This window comes from Quercus suber, unplaced genomic scaffold (genome assembly GCF_002906115.3).
Source record: "Quercus suber isolate HL8 unplaced genomic scaffold, Cork oak 2.0 scaffold_302, whole genome shotgun sequence".
Classification (NCBI taxonomy): domain Eukaryota; kingdom Viridiplantae; phylum Streptophyta; class Magnoliopsida; order Fagales; family Fagaceae; genus Quercus; species Quercus suber.
The window spans coordinates 329,546-343,109 of NW_027069758.1; the positions used below are offsets into that span (position 1 = coordinate 329,546).

General features: G+C 34.7%; 1 protein-coding gene across 1 annotated transcript; it reads right to left on the minus strand.

The window, feature by feature from the left end:
* Positions 1-11,809: 11,809 nt before the first annotated feature.
* LOC112040822 (uncharacterized) lies at positions 11,810-12,964 on the minus strand. The gene is made up of 3 exons (XM_065782449.1): positions 12,684-12,964; positions 12,343-12,444; positions 11,810-12,072 (listed from the first exon to the last, which is right to left on the minus strand). Exons 1-3 carry the CDS (start codon positions 12,793-12,795, stop codon positions 11,825-11,827), a joined length of 462 nt encoding a protein of 153 aa, XP_065638521.1. The 5' UTR covers positions 12,796-12,964; the 3' UTR covers positions 11,810-11,824.
* Positions 12,965-13,564: the final 600 nt, after the last annotated feature.

Genomic DNA, 13,564 nt, shown 5'->3' on the forward strand with positions numbered 1-13,564 from the left:
ATAACTAGAGATCTCCAGTGGAGTCGCCAAAAATGTACGTGCAAATTAGATTTGAGCTTATTTATGGGAATAAAATAAGTTATCTAACAGTACATCTACATAAGAAAGCTGGAAAAGATGCAAGTTTTGACATGACACTCAAACAAGAAATAAAGAAAGTGATGGTAGGACGTGAAAAAGATGCACATTTAAACAAGAAGGAGAAGCTGACTATTAAAACAACACAGGAAGTACGTGGAAAACCCTAGATAAGGAATAAAAAACCATGATTTGAGCAAAAAACATAACATTCTTGCTCGGTTCAGCTTGTATTTCGTATGAAAGAGATTAGTTTACAATGAAGTTGCCTTTCTTTCCTACCAACTCTCCACTTTCATCTCAAAATATTTACTTGGGTTCTTGCCCTAATAGCACATCTGCATATTCCTTTTATACTTTAAGGAATGTGACTAAATACAAGGACATGTGTCAAGTCATCATATTCTCTCTTTTGGATCTTTTCGCAATTGTGAGATTATCTGCTGACTAGGGGATAAAAACTGCGCCAACGTGGCACTGGGACCCGTAGGTAAGTAGCTTTGCCATTGCTTGGGAGACAAGTCTTGGATATTGAGAGGGACACCAGGAGTACTGTGATTGGTACACAACACCTTTAGCACGGACCAAGACAAGATCCCTTAGCCAATGCTTCCTTTCCCTTAGCTCACAGTCGCTCCACGTGTAGAGTCCAGATTTAACCATTTACGCATTCTCCCATGCCTTAATCGTGTTATGTACAATCCTCTCTCCATTTCTCTACCACCATGAGCCACCACCACGAGCCACCACTGGATTCATCTCTCTCTCTCTTTCCCTCTCTTTTCGCTGACTCTAATCTCTCTCTCCTTATCTCTATGAAATTTCCTTTGTTTTATTTGTTGATATGGCTATTGTGTGGGTTTTGATTTAGGGTTTAGGGTTGATTTTAAAATGGGTTTGTGTGGGTTTAGAAAATAGGGATTTTGCTATTGCTATTTTATGGTTTTGATTTAGGGTTTGGGGTTGATTTAAAATGGGTTTGTGTGTGTTTGGGAAATAGGGATTTTGTTGTTGTTTGTGGGTTTTGATTTAGGTTTTTGTTTTGATTTCAAATGGGTTTGTGGGCATTTTTTTTTTTTTTTTTTGTTGTTCTATGGGTTTGATTTCAAATGGATTGATTTCACAAGGGTTTGTGAGGATGTGGAAATTTTGTTGTTTTGATTTTAAGGTCTGGAACCAATGAACACTTGAGTAGATAAAAATGCTTACAATGCTACACTGTTGAAGCTGGCTGGCCTGTTTAAGAACTTTGAGACCTTCACTAACTACAACATTGGCAAGGACGACAAGCTAATCAAGGAGATCCTTGTCGTTGGTCCAATCTTCTAATCATGAGCAGGACGAACAAACAAAACCAATCCTGGGAGTTTTTGGTTAACAAAAATAAGGATTGGTTAGGCTTAGATGCAACCATCGAGTGAGAAGTCCCAATAATGGATTTTGTTTTACATAAAGAAAGAGTAAGGAGAGAAGGATCAAGGGAGAAAATAAAAGAGAGAAGGAGCGGTCTGTGCTGTGCAAGGATAAAATGAGGGTGATTCTCTCTCTTCAAATAAAAAAAGAGTAAATTGTACTGTGCTTGTCAGCTTTTAAGAAAAAAAAAAACACACACACACACATATCAAACACACAATTATATTTTTTTCACATTTTAAAACATGTTATTTGAAGCATGGTACCAAACACATTTTTTGCATTATGAATACTATAAACACGTGTTTTCACATCATTTTAAACAACGATACTAGAAATCTTCAACCAAACAGGCCCTTAACTATCCACAATAATATTCATGCTTGGCCAATCCTAGAATGCATCGGTAGGAAAGCATCTCGATTTCTCTAGTTTAAAACAAATGATGTCATTTAAGCCTTGGTTTTATCAAAATTATTGAATTGAAATTACTACAATTGCAGTATACTATTCAAATTTCAAATCTCGGACTAGAACCCCAAAGGAAATATCTATCATAAGGGAAATAAGTGAAAGGTAATCAATAGAGGAAAATGTATAAGCAAATACCTAACCTCAAAGTATGCACGTTTTCTATATTATTATGTTAGAAACCCTTACTGATTTAGGTACCTGAGAGTTCTTCACCAACAACCCTTGGTGGCTCATCTAGTATTTTTCATATTTTTATTAGCGTTGGTCAGTACTATGTCTTAATTGTGATCAAATATTCAAATTCATTTAAAGGTACATAAATTAGATTCTCCAAAAATGTTTAGAGAAATAGGATAAACAATTCTAATTTTTTTTTTTTATATATATATATATATAAACAAATATATTAAATTAAAAAGAAAAAAAATAAAAAGCATAGATCAAAATTGTAATCTTAGATTGTTATTCTAAAATTAGATACAAATCCATATAAAAGAGTTTATAAATCTTTGTTTTAAAAGAATGAAGGAGGTCTTCCTCAAAAAAAAAAAAAAAAAATGAAGGAGGGTTGTCAAAATATTTGCAGGTTAGAATCACTCAATATACGACAAACACGTGCCTAGGTCCCCCTAACCGCACAAGTAGAAAAATAAATAAATACGTAGTTAATAAAAAGCAGGCAAGGCAAGAATCAAGATCCTAGATACGTGGCGGACTCGAACACTATATCCAAAACAGTTAATAACGGACGCAACCCACAACTAATCAAATCCACTTCATACATTTCGTCACGTCCAGGTACCGCCATTTCGCCCCCCATATCTGAAAAAAAAAAATAGAGAGAGAGAGAGAGAGAGATAATAAGAGACAGAAACGGAGAAAGCGAGAGATAAACACGCCTCACCTATAAATACACATATCTCATCACGAATTTTCATTTTCGCGTTTTGCTTTTCTTTCTTTTTTTCGAATTCAGTCAGAGCGAGAGAGAGAGAAATTTGGTGAGCGGGAAAGCGAAAGAGTGCTCGCAGAGAGAGAGAGAGAGAGAGAAAGACAATGGCGAGTGGCGAAGCGAACGCGGTGGAGAACCACGACGACGCCGTTCCGGTCGAGCTCCCTGCTCCACAAGGCTGGAAGAAGCTGGTTCGGTCACTCTGCTTCTCTCTCTGTCTTTCTCTCTCTTTGATTTTTTGTTTTTCCTTTGTGCCCTAATTTGCTCTCTCTATCTCGCTCTTACGAACTTGCTAGCTTGCATAATTCGGTTGAGTTTTTCGAATTTTCTGCCAATTTTTTGTGTGAATCTTTAGCTCTGCGTTCGTGAATTGTAGTTTTCACGTTATTCTTTGAATTCTCGTGGTTTTTTTGAACGTTGGCGGTGATTCTTTTCTCTACTCTGTTATTTAGGGCTAGAAATAACTGAATAATTAAACAAATTTTTTTTTTGAACGTTGGTGTTTAATTTTTTTTCTTCCTGTTTTAAATTTTTAATTAATTACGCAATTAATTTTCTCTGTTACTTTTGAGTTGTTAGGTCTGAGTGTCTTCATTATGTTTTCCTAGTTGCTTCCTTGGAATTTCCTTAATTATGCTTTCATGGAGCTTTAATTTATTGAAGTTGTAGAAATTTTGACTTCTGAAGTGTCAGCTCGTAAATCGATTTAGGGTCCAGTTATCAAGTGCCGATAGGGCATTTATTAATAGACTATTTTAGGAAAGTTTTTATAAAATTTTTCTAAACCAATGCCCTTAGGGCATTAGTTAACTTTTCCCATTGATTAAGTTTTCACTAAAATGGAAGTTTCCTTAAAATGAAACACTGTTGATTTTTCTATTGCTAGTCTCAAATCCTGGCCCGCAAGTCCATCTTTAGTAACTTCGTGCTTGGCTGGACATTGAATTAATTTATTTGATGGCTTTTAAATTAGGGTGGGGAAAAAAAAATGAAAGCGGGTCTAGCTGTAATGCGGGACAATTCACTGTTATGGTCTAAAACTAAAGAATTTTATTATGCATACTGCTCTTATGATTAATGGTATTGGGCCCATAAAGAATTCACTTCAACTTCAGTGCGGGGGCGGAGCCATAAATTTTTGTTTGGGGGGGCCAATTTGTGTTGCTAATTTATTAGTCTATACAAACTTTCATACGCATACACAAGCACATGTATCTATACACATACATAGAAATTAGTATCTTTCATAATGGAATCCTTAAAATTAAATGTTTCATTGAATTAAATTAATCTTTCACCATCTTCCATAGTGAAATCCTTACAGTTTTCATTTTCAATATAAGTTACCAAATTGTCTACCATTGTGAGTAAAAATATTTCAATTGAATTAATGAAGTGTTCAAGGGCATAAATGATCCAAAACTTTAAGAAATATGAAAACACATTTTACCATAAAAAATGAATTTGAGAAACAATATGTTCTCTATAACTACTAGATTTTCAAAATTTCATGCCCCCCCCACACCCTAACATGTTGCTCCGCCCCTGCTTCAGTGATCATAGTTTTGAGTTTTAGTATTGGTCATGGTATTAATATGGTAGAAGAGCTCATTATTGTTGGGTTTTATAGTAGTTTATAGCTATTTCGACTGATGCATATAGCTAACAGTCAAGGTTTTGTCTGATACTGAATACAACTTGCCTCAGACATGAACTTTTATGTGTTTTTAAAGAGCAATTCTGGACTCTGTCTTTGCTACCATGCGTACGTTCATTTGTTTCTGTTATATCATAGAATTAATTGTTTGATCAGTATATGGTGTGTGTTCAATTTTTTTTTCCCGTGTCTAGATCAGTCCATAATTCCAATTTCCATTCAATGCATCATTTAAGATGTTTATGTCAAGATTTGACAATACAACATATAATTGTTATTAGTTTTTTTTTTTTTTTTTGGTGTTAAAAGTAGAATCTCCTGGTTCTTTCTCTCTCTCTCTCTCTCTCTCTCTCTCATTACCTTTTAAGATCACGAAAAAAACTGTAAATTGTTTTAAGCAAAATTGATAACTTGATAATAGAAGGCATTACATGTATTTTGCGAGTGCTTGCAGTTTGAGCTGCCATCAGGAAGTTCTTGCTGAAGTACTATGGTTAGACACATGGCTGTTGTTAGTGGTAGACTCAGGATTTTTTTTTTCCCCTCTGTTGGGTTCATAATTTGGATGGGAATAAGATAAGATGGGCGGCATGGCCTCCCTATGAATTAATGTAGCTCTGCCCCTGGTTGGATGATTTTGATCTATTACATTTTTTGGGGTCAATTTTGAGTAGTTGTGTATTTGATCTATTGACATGTTTTTGTTATGGAATTAGCTGGACAAAATGTGATATATATCACAATTATAGCAACAAACTCTGATGCCAACATTATAGCAATAATCTTGATTTCAGAGGTTTTTTATTTTATTTTTTATTTTTTTTTATTTTATTTTAAGTATCAATTTTGTTTTCAGAAGTCTTTTCTTTTCTTTCTTTTCTTGATTTTTTTTTGGGGGGGGGGGGGGGTATGCAATTTCTAGATTTTACAAACTCAAAGTAAGGAAGCTTCTGTGGTGGATTACATGAGCTGGAATGCAGGCAACTGTCATTGGGATATCACTTTTATTGGAGATATTCAAGATTGGGAGAAGGATATTCTTACAGATTTCTTCAACTTCAACCATTCCAAGTTTGCAACAAAGATTAGAAGGGATTCTGAAATCCATATCTGCTGGGTAGCAACATAAAGCAGATTATTAGAGGTAAAATCCCTCTATAAAGTGCTAATGCTGGAGGTGTGCATTCTTTTCCTTGGAAAAGCATTTTGAAGGTTAAAATCCCTGAGAAGTGGCTTCTTTTACATGAACAACTGCTTTAGGGAAAATTCTTGTGTTAGATAACTCATGAAGAAAAAACATAATTGTTGTAGAATGGTATTGTATGAGCAAGAAAGATGGAGAAAAAGTTGATCATTTACTTCTACATTGTGAAATTGCTAGAGAATTATCTCTAGTGTTATATTTATTTGGGGTGCAGTGGGTTGTGCCTAAATGGGTAGTTGATTTGTTGGTCTGTTAAGGAGCACTTTTCTAGGCACCACAGCAGTGATATTTGGAATGAGATCCCTCTGGGCATAATATGGACTTTTTGGAAAGAACAAAATACCGAATGTTTGAAGGAATTGAACAAGCCAGAAGATCTTTTTATGTTCCTCGTATTGTTGAATGCCAGCTATAAATGGTTAATTATTCTCTAATAAGCTTTAGTTTCTTGATTGTTGTAAATTTTGTTTATTTTTGGTGCCCCTTACACAACCTGTGCACTTGGTGGTGCTCTTTCTAAATTTTTTTAATATTACTTCTAGCTTATCAAAAGAGAATAAGGGATTGCACAATTTTTATGCAGAATATACTCCATGCAAAATATGCTAAATTGAAGCAAATGACCATATAATAAACAATCCATGATCATATGGTATAGACCTGCTTAGATTTAAGAACCAACTTACTTGCGATGGACTGTGAACTAGCATGAAAGAAAAAGAGAAAAACGTGATTTCTACACGATAATTGCAGGACAGAACCACATTGTTGGTAACTGGTAATGATTACAAGTCCCTTCATATATCATTCTTAGTCAATCCGTATTGTGATGCAGAGCCTCAGAAGTTTTTGTGTTACAATCAGTCTCAGAAAATAAAAATAAAATGAAGTTTACATAGTGAAACCCCTAGTCCAAGGAAAAACTCAAGACTTAAATAACAAAAGAAACAGAACTTTCAAAGCATTGGTAAAGGTTGAGGACTGAGAAGCACACTCCAGATTCCCCTTTTAAAATGAGAAATTGAGATACAGGCCAAAATTGAAGATAAGACGACCAAAACACAAAGGTAAAATACTCATGATCAAGAAACTGAAAATTTTTCCTTAAGAAGAGAGTGGATTTTTTTTTTTTTTGGGGGGGGGGGGGGGTGTGGGGGGCAGGGGCAAGAGAGGTTGATCTCAGGCTTGCACCAAAAAACAAAGAAGGGAATTCATATGTTTAGACACAAATTTCAAATTCCAGGCATGGGCAAGGTGAAGGATGTGCATCTCATCTTTACAGATGAAATTTTGGTTGCAGATTAACTTAACGTCCGTACGAATTGAATCACAACAGACATTAAGGTCTTTAGCAGTGAAAAGATGCAGGGTAAGTACAGCTCAACAATGTATGATGATTTATACTGAAAAGGGAAATAACTATAATACTAATGGTATTGGGCTCTTTAAACTAATCAATACAGCTATAAAATAGCAGGTACATCTAAAACACCATCTGGTTACAGATAGATCTGCAAAGGAACTTTGACCATGACAGTTAACAAATTAAAGATCTGCAAAGTTAGAGAAAGACAAGCCTGTTCACCATCATCTGAAACAGGCAAGAAGTTGACTCTTTCTGAATGATGCATAATTCAGTTTCAATAAATGGAAAAAAGTAAGAGTGACAACAACATGATGCATGAGGGCAGCAGAAAANTAGATTCTATTCTTTGTTGCTCAACTTCTTCAGTTGTTCTCTGTAATTTTTTTTTTTTTTAAGCTTTTTATAATTATGAATGTGGAGAACAAAGTTCATAAAGTGTTCTGCATGAAAAAATCTTGGCAAATTGGGATTGCAAACTGGAATGTTTTTGTTAGTTGCATGGTGGAAGTCAATATGGTGCATTTGATGAATAGAAGAGATTTAATGTGGGTTGGACTTGGAAGAACAAATTAAACATATATGGAGTAGAATGCAGATTATCTTTGATATGAGGAAATGAAATTTTATGCTAGCAGGATTAGAGTGTGTGAAATTGCTAACGGAAATAGTTGACAGCGCTAGGACATGAATGGAATAGCATGTAGGTTATCTTGTGCTAATTTTAAAAATCAATGAGTATATTTGCAAAAAAGGTTGGTTCCCTAAATAGTCTTCTTACTGTAGAAAATAATTAGCAAGCTTTGAGTTAGAAAATCAATGTAAGTAACGGTTTGCCTCCCTAAAAGTTCGTCTTACCGTAGGAAATAATTAGCAGGCCTTTAGTTCCAAATTTATTTAGTACCTGTGGAGGAAGTGTTTGATGACAACTTTGGAAATGGTGAGCATGCTGGGACTGCCCATGTAGTGTAGATGTAGTTGCTGATTCATCCACTGAAGACTTATTTTATGGGGTCAATATGTAAATTCCATCAGCCCACATGTTTCAATGTTTTTGCAACAAGAAAAACTTCTTTTAGAGGCTAAACAAAAAGAGAACATGGATTTCTTGTTGCACGACAAGGAGAAAGTTCAACTAGAGAGCAACAACAAGCTAGGGGGTACTCATGTTAAGAAAGTGAGTTTGATCCACCCTCTATTGTGCATGAAGATAAAAAGAATGATTAAATGCAGCAATTTGATACAATTTTGCTTTCTGTGGCTCAAGATAAGGTTGTAACTTTTGCAATGCCGATTCCACATTATATGAATTTAATGATGTGACGGAATGCAAGGCTTATCTGTTTGTAATGTTGTCAAAGGTTATTCAAGAGTTGGTGTAAGTGTCACATGCCATAATTCTTATCCTTCAACACTTCAAAAATCGAGTACGAGTTTTCTCTAGCTAGGGGATAATGATGTAGAATGGCAAATAAAATATTATTTTAGGAGTCAATTGTATTTTTATTGGCCAATTAGAATTTATTTTAGGTATTAGTAGTTAATAATGATATTAGTATTCTATTTGATTTCCGAAAGCCAAGGGCATTTTTGTAATTTAATAATTTTTGTTTCTAAGTCAATTAAAATTAGGGTTTGGTCCTAATAGTCTATATATGTGTACTATTGTACTCCTATGTAAACAAGTTTATGATGAATGCTATTTCTCTCGGTTTGGTGTCCATTCCAACTAATCTGTCAACTCCTAGCAACCCCCAGTGCCAACTTTAAATTGTTATCATCATACACTATTGTTATCCGGATCATCATTTCTTGCATGTATAAAGCTTGATTGATGGTTTTCTTGTTGAGTGCTAATCATATATGATCATGGTAAGTTCGTGATTGGGTCCATTTTCAGCGGCTGGCTTGCTACCTTTGTCCTTACTTCATAATCTATGACCAAATGAAAGCAAGTATAGGTCATATGGTCTTATGCTTTGGCACAATGGCTCATGTTTGGTTCCTTCAAATCGCGAATAAGAGCCTCACAGGACTTTTGGACAAGATTTTTGAAGAACAGTAGTTCAAAAGACAATAGGAGGGAAAAGGTTCAAGAAAATGCATTACAGTTGGAAAGAGTAGTTTAGCCTTCACACTTTTCCAAATGTGAGGTTGCTTTTTCAGTTTTTGTTCCTTACACTTTTGCTCCGCTAGAACTTGCAGATGCTATTGTCTGTTGTCAACTGTTCCCCTCCCCCCCCCCCCCTCCCTCTTTTTTCTTGCCAGGAAAAGTGTTTTAAGTTTCAAAGGTTTGTGTCTTGTAATTGTATACGTAATTTTTTTCTGTTGTAGGGATATTATATCATGAATTAATGTAGTCATTGAAAAAATATGGTCACTACCTTTTAGATGGCTGCTACATACAGTGGATTTTGCTAGCATCAATATCATTGTAAAAAGATGGTCGCTACCTCTAACCTTTGGATCCCTTGGTTTACATAATAAAGCGAGCTAGATCTTGAGACCATGTTTTTCGTGTCTTATATATAAGTAATTTTCTTTTGGAGTTTGTTGATAAAGAAGGTGCTTTGTGGATTACCTGTCAAAAAATAGGTGCTTTCTAGGACTTCACGACAAATTATCATAGAGTACTACTAGAGGTTCTTTACATAAATAGAATGATGGGATGATTTGTCACTTTGCTGGGATTTTCCCTCATCTTATGGCAATTAACATGCCTCATGTATGTTGAGAGTTTCATATAATGGGTTATGTCAACTAATTGTTGAAAAATGAAATAGTTGCTGCATCCTAGGAAGCACGGGCTCAACAAAATGGGCTGCGTCCCATGTCAGACATGGACACGCCACTGACACTGCTGCATGTGTCTGTTAAGTGTCTGACAATATTATATATATATATATTGGGACATGGTCAATACATGGTAGAGACATGACCAGGCCAAAAAAGAAAAGAAAAGAAAATAACTCAGATTTGCAAGATCCCCACCATCCTTGAAGGTTAAACAACACAAGATCTCTTTTCTCACAGATCTTCATGATCACCTTGTTCTCTCTCTCTCCCTTCACATCACATGCCTTGTGGCTTGCCAGCCTTAGATCAGCGATTGGGTTGACAACTGGTGACTCTTATCAGTAGTGCCATCATGCCTCTTTGGCGATTAGCGCAATGGCAAGTGACCCATCGGTTATAACATGATTCTCTCTCTCTCTCTCTCTCTCTCTCTCCCCTGCACCCTTTGGCCTTCTCTCAAACACTGTTCTTTTTGTTTTTATTCTATAAGCAAACTCTGTTTCTTTTTGTTTATTCTGGAAGCAGAATTATTGAGACTCCTTGTTTTTATTTTAGAAGAAGAAACAATGTAGTGGCAGGGACTGAGTCATTTGTTTGTTTATTTTTCTTATTAATTGATATAAAATATACATATAAAGTTATTATGTTTATCATTCACTTGTAATTTTTTTTATATAAATCTGTAATTGAATGATATGTAGGTAAAATGACTACTGAAAAATTGTCTGTTATTAGTAAATTGAATAATTTTGATTGTAATTTATTTTAAATCTAAATTTGTACTTTAAACATCATTTATGGGAATCATTGAATTTCTTTGCTGTCTATTACTGCTTTTAATTTAATTTTATATATGTTTTCTAATATTTCTATGGCTATTACCTATTTTTCAAACCTAAAATAAACAAAATTTGCCCCCAAAAAAAAAAAAAAAATATATATATAATAATATATATAATAAATATCAATTAATTAATTAATTGCTGTATCCCTGCCGTATTGTGTCCTTATTTTTTAGGAAATGCTGGGTTGCCATGCCCCGTGTTCTGTCAGTGTCCGTGCTTCCATAGCTCATCCCCCTTGTTTGTGAAAATTGAGATTCCCTCTGGATAGTTCAATTTATTTATGTGAATTTCTCTGACTGTGTAAGAATCATTAGTGTTGACTCTATGGGAGATTCTTTGAGTTCAACTTGGTTTTAGTGAGTCTCTTTCCAATGTAGTGGTATTTTGTGATCGTTACTTTAGTTCTGGGTAGAGTTTTGAGTTATGAAACATCATGCATATTGCCTTTTCATTATAGACTTATAGTGGAAGTTGTATATTTAGTGCAGTGGTCAAATTATTCGGAATTATTGATAGCATTTCTTAGACGATCTTGTTTGTTATGTATTGTAACTTGGCAACATGATGCATGAGGGCAGCAGAAAATGCATGGATTCTGTCATCTGTTGATGCATCATCCATTGCAACATATTCTGGGGTAAATGGATAATGTAAGAAGAAATAACAACTACTTCACAGAATAAGGGATAAGGAAATAAAATTTATCCAAACTAGGTTGATGTAAATTTTTTAACTATGTCACCAATGAGCTCTAGCTCAAATGGCACCTCCTCCCCCATAAGAAGGGGTAGAGGGTGATGTCATGGGTTTAAACACTGTAAATTCTCTAATTATGTTTGCCAATAAGCTCTAACTCAAACAGCACCTCCTTCCCATTGGAAAGGATAGAGGGTATAGCTATAAGCCAACAGGGCAAGATTGTATATCTACATTCGCAAATCATTTTTCCTACGATAATTGGCAATTGATTAAAGCTTTGTTTCAGTTAATGTATAATTCAGCATACACACAATGAGAATGTTTGAAGGGTTCACCTTAAATATCAATACATAGAGCAAGAGTTTAAATCTTTCTTTCTTTTTTGTTGATAAGTAGAGCAAGAGTTTAAATCTAGTAAAATGAGACTTACAGGTGGTGTAAATCCAGGTAAAGTTTGGCTGTGAGAGAGCACAAAATTTCCTGCTGCAATAGGACAGCTTATCTCCTCAGAAAGATCATGATTTTCTGTATGGACATGCACCCCAAAGTAAGAAACGTCAATGACAACTTTCCCACTAGAGATGGGTTTACCTGCATGAAAGAAAAAAGGGTAGTAAGCTCACCTCACAAAAAAATGGCAAAATATATGTCCAATAGCACATAAATTAATTTATGCACATGCAGTAGACAAAAAGGGACAAAGGAACTCTCTGGATTTGATCAAATTCATAGTATTTGGAAAATCAAAACATGTAACAAGTTATATGATCCAAGCTTACTTATATCAAAGCCACATAAATCAATACTTTCCTAAACAAAGAAAACATATAAATAAAATAAAATAAAATTTTAAGAAATTACCAGTTGTGGCTGAAATGTTAAAGGTGGCTGGCTTGCCTGACACCACTGGGTTGGGTGATACCACAACACCAGAGACCTTCACAGGGTAATCAACTTTCTTATCTGCACAATTCCACAAAATCCCATTAATTTAACAGAAACAAAAAACAAAAACAAAAAAAAAACATCTTTTTTTTTTTTTTTTCTGGGAAAAATTAATCATTTACAAACTTATGCTTAATACCCAATTAAAATCAAAGATCTGAAAACCCTTTAAGATATAAGAATTAAAGATTTCAATAGCCCAAGTGATTGATAAGATGGTACACAATAACAGTGAAAGAAAAAAAAATGGAACTGACCGCAGTATTTGACATCTGTGGGGGTGGCTTGAGCGGAAGGTACAAGAACCAAAGATATAATAGCAGCAAATAAAAGCAGAAGGGTGAGCTTCAAATCAGCCACTGATTCCATGGATATGGATTGCTTGGTTGCTTGCTTGGTGGGATTTTTGTTTACCTTTTTAGGGAGGAGAAGAAGAAGTGAAAGTGAAAGTTGGACTCTCCACAGTCTCTCCAAGATATGTAGAGTGAAATGAAATATGAGGTGTCAATGAGAGGAATGATGTGAGGTCGTCTTTATGAATATAAGTCCCATAATATTGATTATTGACACGAAACCAGACAACGTAACACACATAAAATAATGGAAAAAAGAAACATCACAGAAATGACTTCTTGTTAATAATAAATTTCATTTTGATTTGTTTAATTTAATATTATTTGGATTTTTTTAATGAATAAATGTTCCTTACAAGGCTTTTTGGTAGGGTCCAAGAGAGATTAGCATGGAAGCCGATGCTCTCAATAGAGCCATTTTTTTAGGCATCCAAAGTTCCTATACATCATATGATTATGTCACCTTTTTTTTTATATGGGTTGATATGTCATTATCGAACATTTTTATTCCCGAGAATTTTATGTTATATTTCACACCTTCACAATTCTTGTTACTATATTACTTTTTATAGTATCGTTATTGTCATTCTTATTACTGTGTTACTTTTCACACTATCATTAGTATTATTGTCGTCATTCTTACCATTATATAATTGTAAACACTTTCAATAATATCACATGTTGTTGATATTGTCACTGCCACCACTGCAATCAATTGTTATTATCACCATCACCAACACCAATACCACCGCGTAGTTGCCATTATCACCATTGTTCCTTGCCAC

Coding starts and splice junctions, on each gene's coding strand:
- LOC112040822 (XM_065782449.1), bottom strand. CDS start 12,795: ATGGAATCAGTGGCTGATTTGAAGCTCACCCTTCTGCTTTTATTTGCT. Junction 12,445..12,683: donor CACAGATGTCAAATACTGCG/GTCAGTTCCATT, acceptor GGAATTGTGCAG/ATAAGAAAGTTGATTACCCT. Junction 12,073..12,342: donor TAACATTTCAGCCACAACTG/GTAATTTCTTAA, acceptor TCTTTCATGCAG/GTAAACCCATCTCTAGTGGG.